Below are 19,680 nucleotides of genomic sequence, written 5' to 3' on the forward strand. Positions count from 1 at the left end.
ACATAGTTAGTCCAATAAAAGATATTACCAAAACACATATTGTTTCTTGAGAGAATAATTCAAAGCCATCCCTCTGACCCTACTTTTATTTGCTGGATATTTATTAATATTTGATCTTCTTTGATCAATCAATTGTGACCATAAAGCCATAGTAACATTAGAGCTGGAAAGAACTATTTAATACCTCTTCCTGCACTAAGTCAAGTATTTCTATGACCTCAAATGCAAGAATACTTTTGATGAATTACTGCATGCCTCTTTGTCCTAGAGATCTATAGTGAGAGAGGACTTAAGGAGATCTGAGCCATTTTACTTTGTCTTTCCAATCCAAGGTACTGCTGTAACAATCACTGATATAAGTTAATCTCACACATCCTAGTAAGCATCCATATAAAATCAGACACATAGATAAATGGAAATATCTACAGTTGTACTACAGTAGCTAAGCTATGATCCCAAGTACAATCAGTCTTCATGCTTCAAGATGTAAAATGTGAGATGTAGCCGGATCAAAATCCTTCACTTTCAGAAAGAGTGCAGTAATGTACATTTAGGTGTGTTACTGAGACTTATACATTTCTGTGAACTATCCAAGTGTTAGAGGCTGTTTAAGAAAAGATATGAGACTAGATTGGTTTTCATGAATTGATATGTTTCTTGGAGAAAATGCTGGATAGAAAATTAACTAAAAATAAAAAGTCCTTGGCAGAATTAGAAGTCACTTACCCACATAGGTGCAGTTTTCCAAAGTGAATTACCTCTCTTCGCCAGCCCTGAGTTGTACCAGCATAGTACGTGCTACTTGGATGATGCTCAGTGGAGCATAGCGAGCTGAGATGGCTGCTACTGCTGTAGCAGAGTGGCAGAAGCATGTGCCAGGTTGCCCCCAAGTCTCGTGAGAATTCAAGCTTCACTGGGTCAGCAGATGAGCTGTCTGTGGTGCATCCAATATTGATCTAGAGTAAAAGAAATACAATAAAAAGATATTACACAGTGCCATAGTCCTTCCTTCTGCATTTCATACAATATAGAGTTTTGCTTGTCCATGGGAGCTCAGGTAGGCAGCCTAGTGGGTTTCTTGCTTTTTTCTTTAAGGGTATGTTTAAGAGTACTGTGGTTCAACATCTTTGCTGTGCCCCTTAGGTTAATGCAGGGCTCTCAGAGATATAACCCATTGGTTGGATCCAGCCTGCCAAGCCCCAACATTCAGCCTGTGGTGGTGACCGTCATCTGAGTTGCCCTAAACGCCATGCGCTGGGCCAGTCCTGTGTGCCTGATCGAGAACCCATGCTGCAGGTGGCAACCAGGAACCCTCATGCAGAGTGGATCCTGGAATGGTTGGAGCAGGTGCTGTGTGTGGCGCAGTCCTGGACTGGTGTGTGTGGGGGTGCCATCTGCAGTGTGGATCCCAGACCAGACCAGACTGCATGTAGTGGGGGTCCTGGAGCAGGTACCACATACTGGATCTAGCATGTGGGGGGCAGGGAGGAGAAAGGGAGGCTGGGAGTTTGATCTGGCCTGTAGACCAGATCTGCACCATCAACTGGCCTGCAGGGCCAGATGAGTTTGACACCCCTGTGCTAATGTATGCCCCTGGAACTCAAATTAGAGGACTGAAATAATAAATGGCTGTTACACGTAGGGCACAAAACAGAGGGGAGGTCCTTTTATCACTGCCCTCCTATCCACCTGTTGAAGGGCATATCAACATCTGGATCATCATAGTCAAATCAAGCGTTGCTATTATAAGAAATTAATTGGATGCATAAAGATTTTGGCAAGAGCAAAACTTGTTTCTAATTAAGCAAAAGCAAAAGAGATCTGCTGCCCCTAACAGCATGTCCAAAGCAACTGCAACAGCTATGGTACTACTTTTTTTGGAGAATGTACTAGACCAGTGGTTTTCAATCAGGTGCTGCAGTACTCAGGGGGTGCCTTGGGATTCTTTCAAGGTTACTGTGGGGTACCATGTCATGTTAGTACTGGTAGGTATACAAACATGATTCACAAGATAAACCCAGAGATTTCATATAGGAATCCATAGTGTTAAAAACATTCCTGTTGTGGGACTTCTGAGTTCTTTGCAACAGAAGCATTGTTCTATTTTTCTTGTAGTAAAAAATGAGTGAAAAATAAGAGCTGGCATTTTTCAAGGGATACCTTTAGTATAAAAAGGTTGAGAACCACTGAACTAAACACAGTGACAGAGAGAACAGGCATTTAAAATGCACAAAATATGCAAACATTCATTGTTAGTTAAATTATCCTTAAGCACATTGTGGTTTTCTATGCTGGAATGCTCCAAAAACAGAAGGACTTACACCACAGGAATTGCTCTGAAAGGAGTGTACCATATCATTTCAATCTTTTATTCATAGTTGGTATTCATTACCTGTTTTTCATATTTATCCTATCCAGGCCTAAGAGGCAGCACTGAAAACAGTATTATAATTAGGATAAGAATTGCTTTTTAGGCCAAACTAGAAACATAGCTCAGGTCTGCTAAAAAACTCACTAATTGTTGTTGTGGGATCCCAAACACAAAGAATAGTAGAAATCTTATATGCTCAGTTGTTATACTAATATGCTTAAAAATTCTAAGTTGTAGTTTCCTAAAGCTACTAAAACTTGTTAAGACAAGCCCATAACGATAAATGATCTGATCTCTCTCTACCTGTATAAAAGTGTTCTTTCAGTCCAAACCATTTATGTTAAGGTGACAGGTATAAAGACATAGTTTTAACTATTCTGAATGGAATCAGAATTGTTATTCAATCAGGCTAGGGACAGAGGTTACACCTAAACCAGTTTAAGTGATCAGAAACTGGTTTAAACCTGTAACAGAACAGAAGTTCAGTGCATATAAACCAGTTTCAAAATGGGCAAAACTAGTTTAAGATCAACCTGGTTGAATGTAGTATCAGACGTAACTGATTTGGGTCAAACCAGTTTATGGAACTTCTGTCAGAGACTCCTTCCTGGTTCAAGTTAAATCAGTCCCCCAGCATCCCAGGATGCTTTGCAGCCCTGGGCTGTGCTGTGGTGTCTCCTCGAGCAGAGCAGCTTCCTATTTGGAGCACTGAGGGCTGGCTGACAAGGGGGTGGGGGTGGGAAACCCAGCTAGGGATGCAGCCTGGTCTGCCTGGGGGGGGCTGAGCAGCCCCTACCAGACTTTTCCCTGCTGGAGTGGAGGGGGCAGGGGTGTGGCACAGTAGGCTCAGGCAGAGGGGGATAAACCCCCCTGCCTCTTCTCTCCCAAAGGCATGGGACCCTAGCTAGGGTATGCCTGACTTTTTCTCCCTGTTCATGGCTCAGCACAGCCTGGGACCCTCAGAGTCCTGCTCCTAGGCAGGGGGTGATCTTGCTGTACCTTCCAAGCTGCTGGGGTGGCGGTTTCATTTGGGGCAGCCCAGGCACAATAGGCCAGATTGGGGGGAGGAAGGGGAGTGAAACTGGCCCCAAGTCCAGGTGGGGACATGCACAGATTGCGGCAGTGGCAGCTCCATCCTGGATGTGAGCCCTGCTGGGCACAAGGACACAGGCAGGGGGGTGGGGGGAGGTGCAGTGAAGGAGCTGGAGTATGTGTCCACACAAGCCTAGGGCAGAACTGAGCCAGGCTGAGCATGCAGCTTGGGGAGCAGCTCCTACCTGGCAGCTGGCCCTTTCTACTTGCTGGAGAGCAGCACCCAGGCTGGCCCCAGCCCTGGCCCACACAGTGGCGTGCATAGTGTGGTCTCAACCTACCAGCACCTGGAGCTGGGCAAGAGTGCCAAGAAGCTGGGCAGTATAATTCTGGAGGCCAAGCTAGGCCAGACACGGGGCTCCTTCACAGGCTCCAAGGTGGATGGGCACAAGGGCTCCCCGGGTAGTGAGGAGGAGCCGGATGCACCCATCACCACTGCTGCACAGTACTTGCTGGATGGCCTCAGCCCTAAGCACTACTACCTGCTGTGCCCTGGTCTGCCAGGCACTGAGTTGGGTGCATCCTGCTCACTCTTCAACTACCTGGTGGCATAGCAGCAGTGCAGCACAGCCTTGTGTACCAGGTGTGGGGCACACCCCTATGACTTCCCCACCACTGCCACTGCTGTCAGGGGGGCCCACCTGATAGCAATAGTAGGTACTGCCCATGCTGCCTGCACCGCTGAACTGTGGTCGGCCACTGGATGGGCAGACAGTGGTGGTGGCAGGGAAGCTGTAGGGGTAGCATCCTGAGTCAGGCACCTGGTACATGGAGCTGTGCTGTACCGCTGCTGGGTAGGTGAAGAGTGAGAGCGCTCCCAGTTCGGTGCCTGGTGGTCCGGCGGACAGCGAATGTTAGCACTTAGGGCTGAGGTCATCCAGCAAATGCCATGTGGTGGTAGTGGGTGTGGCAATCTCCTTCTTGTTGCCTGGGGAGCCCTTGCACTCATCCACCTTGGGGCCTGTGAAGGAGCCCAGTGCCTGGCCCGGCTTGGCCTCCAGCATCACACTGCCCAGCTTTTTGGTGTCCTTGTTGTCCAGGCGCAAGACAACAAGCTCCAGGAGCTGCTGGGGCATGCCTGTTCTATGCAGGCTGCTGTGGGGGCCAGAGCTGGCCCAGGTGCCACTCTCCAGCAATTAGAAGGGGCCACTGGGCAGGAGCTGCATGATCAGCTTGGCTTGGCTTTGCTCTGGGCTAGCATGGATACATACTCCAGCCCCTTCCCCACCCCTCCCAACCTGGGTCCCTCTGCTCGGCAGGCCTCACATCCAGGATGAGCGCCCTCTGTGCATGTCCCCACCTGGACTTGGGGCCAGTTTCGCTCCCCTCCCACCCCCTGATCTGGCCTTTGCTCTAAGGCTGCCCCAAGTGAAACCCCCATCTCAGAGGCTGGGAGGGTCCAGCAGGATTGCCCCCTGGCTGGGTGGGAGGTTCTGGGGGTCCTGGGCTATGCTGAGCTGTGAGCAGGGGGCACAAGCTGGGCAGACCCCTGCTGGGGTTCTGTGCTTGTGGGAGAGGGGAGGCAGGGGGGTTTAAGTCCCCTCCCTCCCTGCCTTCACCTGAGACACTGCCTGGGTCAGCCACTGCTGGCCATGTCCCCCCACTGCTCGGGGAGAAGCCTGGCAAGGGCTGCTTCCCCCTTTCCTGTCCAGGCACAGCCTGGCTAGGGTCCCTGCAGACCAGGTTGAGGATTTAAACCAATCATACTCAGCCTGCTGGGGCCTGGCCATGCCCCCTCCCCCTCCAGCTCAGCTTTCCTCCAGCTTTCGGGCCATTGGCAAAGGGAAGGGAGGACTCATTCTGAGCCACTGTGGGCATGTGGCTGCATTTCTGAAATCAAAAGTGAATGTGTATTAACTTGCTTGTTGGTTCAATCTATGCAGCTTAGATTAACCTGCAAAGATTGAATCAATTCAGGCTTGGGCTTTTCAAATATCTGTACTTAGCCTTATAGGATGTCATATAAAATAAAATATTTCACATAGCACAAGCAGGAGGGGGCAACAGGGGAGGTCTCTTCATTCTTCCTGAGAAAGTAGGGCAATCAGCTGGTTACCTCAGATGTCTGCACCTGAATGCACAGCTCCTGGGAAACAAGCAGGAGGAATTAGAAGTCCTTGTACAATCACAGAACTATGATGTGTTTGGAATAACAGAGACTTGGGATAGCTCACATGACTGAAGCACTGTCATACATGGCTATAAAGTGTTCAGGAAGAACAAGCAGGGGAGAAGAGGACAAGGAGTTAAGCTTTATGTCAAACAGTCATATGATTGCTCAGAGCTCCAGTATGAAACTGGAGATAGGCCTGTTGAAAGTCTCTGGGTTAAGGTCAGAGGGGAGAGCGACAATGGTGATGTTGTGGTGGGTGTCTGCTATAGGTCACCAGGCTACCAGGAGGATGAGGTGGATGAGCCTTTCTTCAGACAGCTAGCTAAAGTTTCCTGCTCACAGGCCCTGGCTATCATGGGGGACTTCAGTCACCATTGGGAGGGCAATACAGCAGTGAAGTTTTGGAGAGTGTTGGGGACAACTTCCTGGTACAAGTGTTGGAGAGACCTGCTACAGCCTGTGCTTTTCTTAACCTGCTGCTCACAAACAGGGAAGAACGGGTGGGGAGCACAGAAGTGGATGGCAACTTCGGCAGCAGTGAGCACAAGATGATCGAGTTCAGGCTCCTAACAAAAGAAAGAAAGGAGAGTAGCAGAGTATGGACCCTGGGCTTCAGAAAAGCAGTCTTTGACTCCTGCAGGAACTGATGGGCAGGATCCCCGGGAGGTCAGTTTGAAGTGGAAAGGAGTCCAAGAGAGCTGGTTGTCTTTTAAAAAATCTTACTGAGGGCACAGGCATGAACCATCGCAATGCACAAGAAGACTAGCCAGAATGGTAAAAAAACCAGCTTGGCTTAGCAGGGAACTTTTAAGTGAGCAAAAAAAAGGAAGCTTACAAGAAGCGGAAACATGGACAAATGACTAGGAAGGAGCATAACAGTCTTGCATGGGCATGCAGGAATGAAGGAAGGCCAAGACGCAATTGGAGTTGCAGCTAGCAAGGGATATGAAGGGTAACAAGAAGGGTTTCTACAAGTATGTCAGGAAGAAGAGGATCATGGTCCCCTACCGAATGGGGGAGGCAACCTATTGACAGACGATGTAGAAAAGGCTGAAGTACTGAGTGCTTTTTTCACCCAGTCTTCACAGGCGAGGTCAGCATGGATTCACAGCCTAATCATAGGCAAGTGATTAGAAGGAGTCAGCATGGATTCACCAAGGACAAGTCATGCCTGACCAACCTGATTGCCTTCTATGATGAGATAACTGGCTCTGTGGGTGCAGAGAGAGCAGTGGACGTGATATACCTTGACTTTAGCAATGCTTTTGATACTGTCTCCCACAACATTCTTGCAAGCAAGCTAAGGAAGTACAGGCTGGATGAAAGGACTGTAAAATGGATAGAAAACTGGCTGGATCATCAAGCTCAAAGGATAGTAAATCAATGGCTTGATGTCTACTTGGCAGCTGATATCAAGTGGAGTGCCTCATGGGGTCATTCCTTGGACTGGTTTTGTTCAATATCTTCATCAATGACTTGGATGATTGGATGTAGTGCACTCACAGCAAGTTTGCAGATGACATCAAGCGGGGTGGGGAGTAGTAGATATGCTGGTAGAGCTAGGATTCAGACAGAAATTAGACAAATTGGAGGACTGGACCAAAAGAAATCTCATGAGGTTCAGTAAGGACTAGTGCAAAGTCCTGCACTTAGGACAGAACAATCCAATGCACCAGGTACAGCAACTGGTACAGCACCAGGTACAGCAGCTCTGCAGAAAAGGAGCTGGGGGTTGCAGTGGACAATAAAGCTGAATACGAGCCAACTGCCCTTGTTGTGAAGAAGGCTAATGGCATACTAGGCTATATTAGCTGGAGTGTCACCAGCAGATTGAGGGAAGTAATTACTCAGCCCTAGTCTGCCCTGGTGAGGCCACATCTGGAGTACTGTGTCCAGTTTTGGGCCCCCCACTACAGGAAGGATGTAGACAAAATGGAGAAAGTCCAGCAGAGGGCAATGAAAATAGGTGGGGGACTGAGGCACATGACTTCTGAAGAGAGGCTGATGAAATTGGGCTTATGTAGTCTGGAGAAGAGAAGAATGAGAGAGGATTTAATAACAGCTTTTAACTACCTTAAGGTGGGGGTACCAGGGAGGATGGAGCTAGACTATTTTCAGTGGTGGAAGACGACAGAACAAGGAGCAAAGGTCTGAAGTTGCAGCAAAGGAAGTTTAGTTGGATATTAAGAAAAACGTAGTCACTAGGAGGGTAGTAAAGTGCTGGAACAGGTTACCCAGAGTGGTTATGTAATCTCCATCCTTGGAGGTTTTTAAGAAACAGCTAGACAAGGCCTTGGCTGGGATACTGTAGTTGGGGATGGTCCTGTTTTGAGCAGGGGTTTGGACTAGACCTCCTCAGGTCCCTGCCAATCCTAATTTTCTATGATTCTATATGGAATAATAAAGCATAGATGAAAATCACTTCATTTATACTAATGTCCTCAAAACCCTTAGCTGAAAGCATTTAACTTTTTGTACAATGCTGGTACCAAATGCAAAAAAACCCGCATATAGGTCTTATGAGGTTAACACTCTGCAGACTTACAGTATCTTAATGTGAACTCAAAGATTTTTTCTACAGCCTTTTCATCTATTTTTTAAAACAGGAAACAGTTTATGTTCAATATTTTATGAAACAGTTGCATGACAGATTGCAATGTGCATGAGTACACAGACAAATCTAATTTTCTTGGACTACTTTAACTATCGTTTTAGCAACAGTTTACAAGCTTATATCATTTGTTGCATAAAGATGGAATGTACTATGACCTAATTAAATGCTAAACACATACAAAATGTATATAAATATATATATCTTTAAAGAATCTTTTTTCAATAGATTCCACAAATGAATTCCCATGCCTTAGGGTTATTCCCATGAGTTGTCCCACTGACTGTATATGATAGTAAATATTATGCTTTCTAGAATTGTTTGTAGGACTGGCTCCTTATATGCTCCTAGTTTTCAACCAATTTTGTATAGCTTACTAGGACTTTCAAAGTTACTACTCTCTAAATCAGGAATTGGCAATGTTTTTCTGGTAGTGGACCAAAATGACTAGCTCAGGTATGAGGAGGACCAGTGTCAGGACCTGGCCACAACTGCCACTTCTTCCTACTACCCAGCTGCAGGGCAACATGGGAGAAGGTTCCTGCAGCCCATGGCTGAAAGCTAACAAAATCCTGCTTGGCTCTGAACCAGATTCAATGGCTCTTCAGGACAGATATGGCCCACAGGCCATATGTTACCCACCCCTGTTCTAAATAATACAATTTCAATTTGTTTTTAGACAATGTTTATTTAGGGAGACATTACTGCTTGCCCTGTTGTACTGCTTGGGGAAGTAATAGGCGATTACTGGCTCCTTCTCTTGCCTTAATGGACAAGATGGACAAAAAGCAGCTTCTGCTATTCTCTCTCCCCTCCATACAGATTTGGGAGGGGCAGGGATGGGTGGAACTTTGGTTCCAGTAGTACAAATAAGCCAGGATAAAGGAAAAAATGAATTGCTACTGGTATATGTCTGCCAGGTCTGCTCATGGAGGCAGTGCAACATCACACTGTGTCACAGCAGGTTGTAAAATGACAGTCTTTATTATAGTCTGATATTCTATTTTCTTGTCTTCAGAGTTTATTTGGCAGTTGAAATTCTTCAAGTTTGAGGACAAGAATATGGATGCAATTTGTTATCAACATGTATGTAGACCAGGGGGTCAGCAATGTTTTTGGGCAAAGTGCCAAAAACACACACAACCTCAATTTGTAAGATGCTGGTGTGCCAGGGTGGACGATGGTGGGGGGAGTGGGGGACTGTGAGGGACCCAATCCTTGTTGTGGCAGCAAAGCCCCAGCCCCTTCCCCACCGTCTGCCCTGAGGTGCTCATGCCAAGCAAAATGAATTCATGTGCCACACTCTGGCACCCATGCCAGGGGTTGCCTACCCCTGATGTAGACACAGTAAAGAGATTTGCAAAAGAGCAGAAAAACCATAGTTTACAATTATGGAAAATGATACAGAATCTCTGGCAAAGAAAGAAAACACCAAAAATGAGAAACAGAAAGAATAAAACTCTCTAAGCAGGAAGACAAGATGGTTACTTTGTGATGGGTGAGTACCTCGAATTGGATGATAGTATTCTCGTCCACGCTCAGATCCCTTGTTGTAATGGAATGTTCTCCAACTTCATTTGAAACAAATACCATAGCAGAATCTTCCTCCCTAGTAGAAAAAAAGGATATTTAATGTCAATTTATTTCCAGGTTATTGATTAAAGGTGGATTCATTAACACTTACGGTGCTCCCTTTGAAGTATATGGGCAATAAAGCCCAATATTCCCACCAGGATAGAAAAACCAGTTATCTTCTTTAGGGCCAAAATCAAATGTATCCAGAAGGATAAAAGGACTCTTTAGGTTGTTCCCATCAATAATGAAGTCATCGATAATCCAGATTTCTTCTTTCTTGCCTAAGAAAAAAGGGAGAATAATTTTCCTGGATTAACTGGCAGAAGGGAGAGCAAGAACAAATACCTGTGGGTGCTTACAGAGGTTATCAATCATGCTGTAACTTTAAGCACTTTACACAAAGCATTAAAGTTACAACATCATCGAAAGTAAAGAGATGTTTGGTGTTTGATGCTGAGGCCTTGGAGCCTCTGTGCACTGGCTGAGGCCAGGAGGCAGGGGATGCTGTAGCCTGCTCTGGAAGCCCGGCAACTAGACTAGCTGGTGTCTTCAGGCTCACTCCCCCCGCCTGCCCAGGAGATACTAGGAGACAGTTGGGCTGCTAGGGATTTGCTCGTGTTGTGGGGCTCTCTTGGGGGAGTGGATCCCCTGAGAAGTGCCATTGGGCACCAAGGACCCTTCCCCTGAGGGTGGGGGTGCCAGCCAGGGTCCCTGAACCCCAGCTCGCTGCACTCTTCCCCTCCCTCCCTGGCTGCATAGGGAGGAGACTCTCTGCTTCCTCCATGTGGCAGATCAGGGGAATGATACGTAACCCTCATAGGGAACTGTATACAAGTTCCCTAAGGTGCCACTTCTGTTTGTGCCCTGTGAGCCACAGTCTGAAAGACTCAATCCACTGGTGAGCAGTTCTCCCCATGAGTAGTTCCACTGCTTCCATGGGAAGAGTCTGCATGAGGGACTGCTCATTGGGCTATAGAAGAAACATGCTCAAAAATCATGACAAGTTAATGCATGATAAAGCTGTGTTTTGTAAGTACTCCGCAGTAAAAAATATGTAAAGCCTAGCATTGCTGTCTTCAGTACATTATAAAAAACAATTTGTTAAACTATTATCCAGAAGTGTAGTCTGACTACTAGTATTAAGTGCTATATTTTGTGACTTGAACTGAATAATCATCTCTGCACTATGCCTAAAACCTCTTCAAGAGAAAAAAAGAACCACTGCTGATATTCTCTGCATTCCTAAGAGGGCTGTGGAATTCAGTGTGTCACAGACGTGATATTTTTGAAGGAAGGACTGATTGGGAAAGTTGATGGCTTTTCCCAAAACTATTTCTTGCCAGATGATCCATGTAATGACCTTGGTGTAGACGAGGATGAAAGATGGCGGCAGGGCCTTCTCTCTTGGTTACTTCCTATTTAAGGATATGCACTGGAAGGAAGGAATTAGCAGAAAGATAGATCGTGGTAGGATTCTTTAAATTGGATTTGAATTGGGTTTTGGTTAATTGCCTGAAGTGGTACACTGTCCACATATACCCTAAAACCAAGTAATAAGAAAAAGCTCAACAGATAAATAAGAAACAAAACCAGGTGGTACTGGTTACCAGTAATTTTGATATCATCATCATACCATGAAATCTTTTTGAAGTTACTGAGAACAAATGAGATATTTCCTCTTCATCATGGGGGACATCTTAGCCTCAAGAAGAACAGACAACTTCCCTGTGGATTTATGTACTGTGTTGAAGCTTCCCTTCACTAAAAGACAATGCACTCAATATATTTGCTTATTATGATGCCACTTTTAATACCTACTTGATCCCAAGGCCTATTTGGCCTGATTTTCATCTACACTAGGAACCCTTCTTAAATGGCCAGAGCAATGTAAAGGGGTCTCTGTAGATGAGAATCAGTCCCATTAAGAGTAATGAGTAAGACCTAGAAAATTTAATTTCATAAGTTACATTTGCTCCCTTCAGAAACCAAATCCTGATTATTCTAATACAATAAAAAGCTTAGTCTGTCTGTCGGTGTGTCTGTCTGTCTGTAACGCTTTTGGACAACTGTGCATGCGCTGCTGCAAGGGCGGGTGGCAATTGGCTGTGCAGCCTGGGCTGTGCAGGCCCAAGTTTGAGCTGCTGCTGGGGAAGTTTATGGCGGTGACGAACACACCACAGCCGCCTGAGCAGCGGGGCTTCCCCATGCCTCCCTGCCTGAGGGTGAAGGGAGGGATCATGGTGGTGGTACCCCAGCAGGGAGGCAGAGGCAGTGGGCAGGGAAGGAGGGAGGTGGATGTGGGCTAGGTGGATGCAGAGCGGTGTGGTGGGAGGGTAGAGCTGGGCCAGACCCAGAGTGTGGGGGGGGTGGACCTGGAGCAGCGGGGGGACAGGGTGGAGCAGTGCCAGACCTGGAGTAGTTGCAAGGGGGTAGGGGGTGGAGCAGGGCTGGACCCAGAGTGAGGGGGGGCGAGAGCAGGGCTGGAACTAGAGCAGCAGGGAGCGGGGGCAGAGAGGGCCCAGACCTGGAGTGGCAGGGGTGTGGGGGTGTGGAGTGGGGCTGGACCCGGAGTGGCAGGAAGGTGGGGTACAGTGGGGCCAGACCCAGAGCGGGGGTGTGGTGTGAGTACAGTGGGCCCAGACCCAGAGCACTGGGGGGGTATGGAGGGGGGTTGGACGCAGGGCTCTCTCCCCATCCCCCACCCCCCATCCCCATCATTCTTGCCAGGCAATTTGCTACTTTTATATATATTATCCTATTGACATTAAATTGCACCTTCTTTAAAAGCAACCACAGGATTATGAACATTGCAAGAAAAGTGCAAATGTAATGATACTGTAAAGCTTTCATTTGAGCATTCAACAGATTTGACCAAATTACAAGAAAAAGAAACAGTACAAGGTTTGGAGATAAACACAAGTAAAGGGAAGTGCACATTTACCATTGTTGTAAGGTTGCCAGAGCTTGAAACGGGTAGCATTGGTTTGTGCTGTGTACGGTAATGGAACATTAATGAAGAGAACATCTGTAGTTTGAGTGAAGTAAAACTCATCTATTAGGTGCCAGGTGATGCCTCCGTTAATGGAGTATTGTAGCAGAATGGAATGTGACCTCTCTGGAGTACCTAGAGCAAAGTGGATACATTTAAATTTATTATAATCTGATTTTAAGAAATATTATCTTAAAAGCACATCTATGAATGTAATAAAGCTACTCAGACATTTATTACAGAAGATTTCTATCCTATTTAATTGGGGTGTATTTTTATAACAACTTTTATAACTGCTACAAGACAATGCATTTATTATACATAGTATTCTCCTAGGCATATACTTGGCTGGTAGTTTGGAATATCCTAGTGACAGAAGGGTTAAATTTACATGAATATTAATTCTAAAATATCGTCAAAGTTAATTTTTGTATCCCAAAACAATTTCAGTATCATTTTTTATATTGGAAAAATACTTCTTCCTTAACCCACAAATATTTTTTACTAACTCAATATTTATTTTTATGCGGGCTCAGAGTATTGGATATAATCATCCTCTATACTACCACAGTCCCTACAATATGTGCTCATAAAGAAGACATTATCTTTGTCCTCACAAACACTCATGTGAGTAAGTTTATTCATGTGAATTGCCTTATTGACTGGCAGAGAGCTCTGTCGGTCTTTACCGATATAGTTTAATGAATAAATAGCAATACTTTCCACTTTAATCTGGCCCAGGAAATCTGCGGAAGGCTTAAGAATAAAGGTCAAGTTTCTTGACTAAAATCCTAAATCTTAATCAGAAGAGCATCCTGCTTTCCCATGTTATGTACCTTTGGCTGTGAATAAAACCCCTCTGTAATACCTAATTATTGACACAGGGCTGGTTTCTGATACTCTTACACCTGCAGAGTGCTATGAAGTAAGGCTCTGCTCACGGTGACCAAGAGGATGAGAGTATGAGAATCTGGCCTATAATGTTTCACCCACTCATGTCTAATAATAATTCTCCAGAGTGCATATTCAAACACCCTGGCAATGTTTTGCTGTTTTGTTTTTTTAATATTTTTAAGTGGGAATTTTGAAAGAGAAAACTTTCTCTGTTACAATTTTGGTTTTAAACATGGGCTATTGGGCATGTTCATTATAGTTTTTCTCGTTTCCATAAACCTTTTTAACAACAGCAAATTGCCAAAATATACTACAGGTGGAAAGGCTCCAAATTGAATCCACCCATATATTTTTAATTGACCAATTTAGAATCTACATTAAAATGTTTGAAAAAGAACGATTATGTTGAGAATGATATTGACCTCATTCTCTACCAGAGAAACAAGTAAGTTATAGTCAAACCTAGATCCCTTTCATAGGTGCCTCCACTTAGGCACTGCAATGCCTAAAAATAAGTTTCTTGCTCTAGGTGATCTAAATTGATGGGGCTAAGCACCTAGGAACCCTATTCAGTAAATGAAGAGAGCTAGGCATTCACTAAATGAAGTGATCCTGCTCAGCACATCTAGGCCCTGCAAGCTAGCCAGAGGGGTATGTCTGAAATTCCACCTCTCTCCAGGGCTGATAATCCTGACTCAAGGTTGCACATTGGGCACCTCTGTTACTTTGAGACAGAGAACCCAGAAATGAGGAGCCTAACTTGTACTGACAACACTAAGTTCGCTACAAAGTGTGACCATATTATGGTTCATTCAACGTGGCTGGTGGTGATGCTGCCCATCTTTAGCACAACTGCTTTGATATAAAGCACTCATCCAAACAGGTTAAAGACCTAGGGCCTCTGTAGCTCAAGGGGTTTCAAATCAATCAAGATCTCTCACTTCCTAGGAGAGTGATCTAACCATCGGGCTATCAAACAGAATGAGTGGGGGCACCATCACCCCTCCTACTGAAGCTGGTTTACCAGGCAACCAAAAGTGCAACATTTATGGTGCCAGAAGGAGAATAAGCAAGATGGAGCCTGACTCTCTAGCCCAATAACAAGGGAAGGGGAAAACATTGGGCTCTGGTTTCCGATGCTAGCATATTATTGTTTTTTAACCAATGAATGTCTATAGGAATAAACATTGATTTACATTATGCCTATGGAAACTAATGACTAATTTTGATTCTTAGCAATTGGGATGAATTTAAATCAGTAGCTTTTAACTGAAAAACTCCATGGTTCACTGCAGACCATTTATGTAGACAGGGACCACCAGTCATCAAGAGACCAAAGTTTGGGAATTGTTGTGCTAAAACATCCAGTACAAGCATCTTTTTATGAATTAAGCCATGAGTTAACAACCTGTGGCCCAGGTGATGGATCTGGCTTGGGAAGAGATTGGGCCCAGTCTGCAACAACTCAGGGAATCAGCAGCATTCCCCAGCCACAACAGTTGAGGCAGCATCCCTGGGGTCCTATTGCCTGATTTTTTCTATCTATTTCTTTTGTAGCACTTGTTAATCAGTGGGACAGCATGGTGCTGCAGCCTATGGTAGGAGCTATATTGCAAGCAGTAGTCCACGGTGGCAAAAAGTTGCCACTCCTTGAATTTTAAGCAATTGCTAAGTTCATTTTTCCCAAAGCTTTTTCTTATCCCTGCAGTTCCAAAAAGTTTACATGATTCTGTTTGTTTTTTTGTTCAGAGACAGTACTGAAAAATAGGATTTTTTAATAGTTTTGATTTTCTACATAGAAACTGTTTGGTATACTAAGTTACAACATGGATTTTATTTCAAGGCCAAGCTATAAAACCCTGAATAAAGAAGTCTAAAATAGAAGTGGTCACTGAGTGAAGTTAACAGCATGATTATAATTAGCTTCATGCCTCTTTTGAATAAATGTTAAATACAGTGGTCATAATTGGTACTGAGATAGACAGGAAATGATGCCATAGAAGTTCTAACCTTTAGCATTATCTAATGACCCCTTGTATTAGTTTTACAAACATAAGCTTAATGCTTCCCTCTAATAAGAAAAATGTATGAGCAAAGCTACTGAAAAGACAGCAAATAAATAGCAAACTTACCTTTTGCTATAAATTTAAATGAAAACTGGATATACACAGTATTAGTGCAATCTAGATCTCTTGAAATAAGCATTCTCAGTCCTTCCTATAAATACAGAACACACACAGTGAATTACTATTTCTCATAAGGGAAAAGCATTGTTCCTTTGTGGGATTAGAACTTGGGAGATCCTGCTGTAATTCCTAATTTGGCTGTGAATAGGTTACTGGGCAAGTCACTTCAGCTCCTCATACCACTTCAGTAAAATACGAATAGTGATACTCCTGTGTAATGTGCACTAGGAGCTACTGATGAAAATGTTATAGAAAAGCTAATAATTACTGTGATATGTTACATGAGTGTTTCTAAAATTCAGTTTGCTTGCAAATAAGCACTATGAAGAGTTAATAAAAAAATCAAGAAACAGAACTAAGGGCCTTGTTACACATTCATTTTTTGTGGTGTGTAGAGCTCATAACCCTTAGTTTGTCCACATGTTAACACCTGAAACTCATTTTAAGCTCACCTTAGGCAGCTTAAAATTATGCCACTCTAGGGCAAGTTTATCTCTGATCCATGCTACCTAGCTCATGTTCCATTAATGTATGGCCACTTCCCACCGATGAGACGCCCAAGCTGCAGTTCTCCAGCACTCCTGGATAGTGTTCCCTCCCCCACCCTCCTGTTAGGTGTGGACAAACTTTCCACCTCCTGAACTCTACTGCCCATGGAAGGGATCTGGCATGAAGACAGCTTCCTCTCCTGCCCCCAGGGATGTGACCCCATGCAAACAGCCTGCAGAGCACATGTGAGGAGTGCCCTGTGGAAGGCCAGGAACCTCCTGTTGTACAGGCACATGGACGTAGAGTTAGTAGGCTATTTGAAAATGGCTCTGAGCGAACTCCAGACCTACTACCAGAAATCAGCAGTGGAGGATGGAGAAGACGCGGCCAAAGCCACCTGGCACAGAGACATGTGGCACAGGACCTTCCAACCTCCCCCGAGAGGAGAAGGGGGCAGTGACAGTGAGGCAAGCGGAACTGAGGACAGCGACAACAGCAGCAGGTTCTCCAGTGGGAGCTGGAGCGACAGCAACATAGACAACAGGTGAACTGAGTATGTGACCCTGCAAGTGGGGTGGGGATGAAAGGAAAGGGTTGCCTGGTCGGAGAGACCAGGAGTTGCTTGTGTGTGTAGCACGTGGTGCGGATATTGTAACACATTTGGATGGCCAGCAGGCCTTTGTATGGGTACGCAGGTGTGGGTTTTGTAACAGGATAAGGTTTCCTTTGTGGAGTGATACTCAGAGTGTAGACACATATAACCTTATATATATAGACATATTTTTACAAAAAAAGAAAAACATTGTGATCGCTTCTTGGCTTCTTGTGGGCTCAGATCAAGTGTATGCTTGCCTATGCTTGCCTGGCAGGGGAAATACCATGATCACCATGGTGGCTTCCTAATCATACTTAGGGAAGACTGCTCTGCTGGCATAGGATAGTACCCACATAATAGGTAATGCATAGTTAACCTTGGCTTTATACACACTTTATGCAAATAGAAAATTCCTCCCTAGCTTGCTCCTGGGGCCTTATGTAAAACTTGGGGGCACCCAAACCCTAAGCTTCCAGGCTTGGGCCTTTAAGTAGGATGCCTGCCAAAGGATTTGGGAACATCTGAAGCCCCAGATGGGGGTGGAGGATGTTTGCCAGTAGTAGGACCCCTTATGGTTCTGGAATGACTCACAGATTTGGAATTTGTTTTGGCTAATTTGGCCTGGAATACGGAAAATTTAAATTAAAAAAAAAATCATGATCACCAAGATGGTTTTCGCGCTGGCTGGAGAAAACCACAAATGTGGCAGGGGGCAGTACCCTAAGTGAGGTAATGTCCAGTGGGAAGATCTTGGCTATATGCTGACTTTATGGAAATGAGAGACTCTTCCCTAGGTTGCTCCTGTGGCCATATGGTTGAGGGCAAGCAAAACTCGGGGGCATCTGAACCCCAAGCCTCTGGGCTTGGGCCTGCACGTAGGATGCCTGACAAAGGTTCTGGAAGCAACTGAAGCCCCAGGCGGGGGTGGAGAATGCTTGCCAGTAGCAGGGCCACATATGGTTCTTGAATGACTCATGGATTTGGATTTGATTTGTTTGATTTGACTTGGGACACAACATTTTCCTTAAAAAAAAAAATAAAAAAATCAACAGGCTTTTTCAGGGTGAGGCTTGGCCCTTGCACTCCAGGTGAGCTGACCCTTGTGAGTTTCCCAAATGTGGGAAAATTGGCTGTACAGTTTTATAGTATTGTGGGCTGTGTTTGTGCTTTCCCCTTGGCTTGCTCCTTTGGCCTTTTGGTTAGGAGCACGCATGATGAGGGGGCATTCAAATTCCAATGCCTTTAGGCTTGAGGCCTGCATGTAAGATGCCTGCCATGGAATTGGGGAGTATCCAAAGTCTCAGACTGATGGGTCTGGGAGAGAGGAGAGTTACCCAGTGGTATAGCCACACAGATGTGAACAAATTCAGAATTTGGAACTAATTCGGCCTTAAGCCAAAAAAAAAAAAAGAAAAATCAGCATGTTTGCCCCATAATGGGCCATGTGTTTTATAGTCATGCTCAGTGTTGTCTGCATTTAATCAACTTCATAGTTGGTTTCCATGACTGAGCACATGCTGCTTTTGGCAGCAGTTTCATGATTGACAATGCATTTAATCAGATTTCTTTGCATATGAATGTAAGATGAGGAGCTTTCCTCCCTCATGCTGTTTGGGGGAAAAAGCTTTGCCTTGTATTTGAGTAAATATGATAGTTGCATATTTTAAAATGATCTCACCTTTAACAGTGCTATGTGAGAATAACACAAGATTGGAATACGTCAGTGATTATTACAATATTTCAACAGGAAACAGACTTATTCTGCATTTAGTACAGTTAATATTCTTCACTCTGTGCTGGTTATCTAAAATTGCTGAACTGGAATGGAAATGTAGCAATTAAATATTTTTAGGATTTCATTTATAGACCCATAGTAGTAGCTGCAAGTAGTTGCAAAGTGTTGAATTAATAGTGCGACAATGTGTGTGGATTAGACTCATTAAAAATGACTTATGTGTCAGTTTAAACCTAGTGTGGACAAAACTGCCTTAGGGTTTAAAGGAAAGGGCAAAACTGGGAAAAAGGGTCCATTCTGGCTTTCATACTTTTTTAACCTTTCAGGGCTTTAAAAATGTTAAGGGATATTATAAGAATGAAATGTATTAATGTACTTTAAGTATGCAGTTAAATAAGAAGGTCTACAGAATAATTCACAGCATGCAAAATTTGTAAAAATAAATGTATCGTGTGAGAATTGCAAAGCCAAACAAGAGTTAGACACATAAATACCATTGACTGTAACATGAATTGTGTTTCCAAATTCTGTACTCAGCTTTTAAAATCACAGAAATGAAACGTTATTTTTTTCTTTCAGTGGCTATGTGGGGGATTTGTTAGAAATGACACTGGAAGGAAAAAAGTAATATTCAGAAATAATATATTAAATATTCACAAAAAGCATCTGTGCTGAACACAGTGATTGTTCAGGACAGAAAATAACAAAAGTGAAAAGCAACTTCTTGCCTAAATCTATGACAATAAAAATTTCCAGGAAATAAAGAAAAGAAAAATGTATTTTGTATTATGAACAGGACTGATATTTTAATAATTTTGAAATTTAAATCTCTACCCCTTTAAAAATGAGAGCAGTTCCAGATTTGATTGTGTCTCCATTCAAGTTTCCCCTCTCGGCACCATAGACGTCAGGCCAAAGATCAGGATGCAAGTTACTGTTGAAATCATCTTTCAGAACAGAAGGCAGAGGAGCAACAGGAACACAATATGGACCTCCAAAGCCGCGGTCACATCTGAAAACATATTGGTGG

At 44.4% G+C, this 19,680-nt stretch overlaps 1 protein-coding gene across 2 annotated transcripts in view; it reads right to left on the minus strand.

The window, feature by feature from the left end:
• Positions 1-19,680, minus strand: part of RELN (reelin) — a 557,181-nt gene that overhangs the window by 69,694 nt on the left and 467,807 nt on the right. For both annotated transcript variants that reach the window (XM_059725849.1, XM_059725848.1), the window contains exons 36-41: positions 19,485-19,662; positions 15,778-15,862; positions 12,704-12,886; positions 9,872-10,043; positions 9,694-9,796; positions 727-956 (exon numbers count right to left, since the gene is read on the minus strand). In XM_059725849.1, the coding sequence (XP_059581832.1) occupies positions 727-956; positions 9,694-9,796; positions 9,872-10,043; positions 12,704-12,886; positions 15,778-15,862; positions 19,485-19,662 (951 nt within the window). The remainder of the gene's footprint in view (positions 1-726; positions 957-9,693; positions 9,797-9,871; positions 10,044-12,703; positions 12,887-15,777; positions 15,863-19,484; positions 19,663-19,680) is intronic.

Source organism: Alligator mississippiensis, chromosome 4, assembly GCF_030867095.1.
Source record: "Alligator mississippiensis isolate rAllMis1 chromosome 4, rAllMis1, whole genome shotgun sequence".
Taxonomy (NCBI): domain Eukaryota; kingdom Metazoa; phylum Chordata; order Crocodylia; family Alligatoridae; genus Alligator; species Alligator mississippiensis.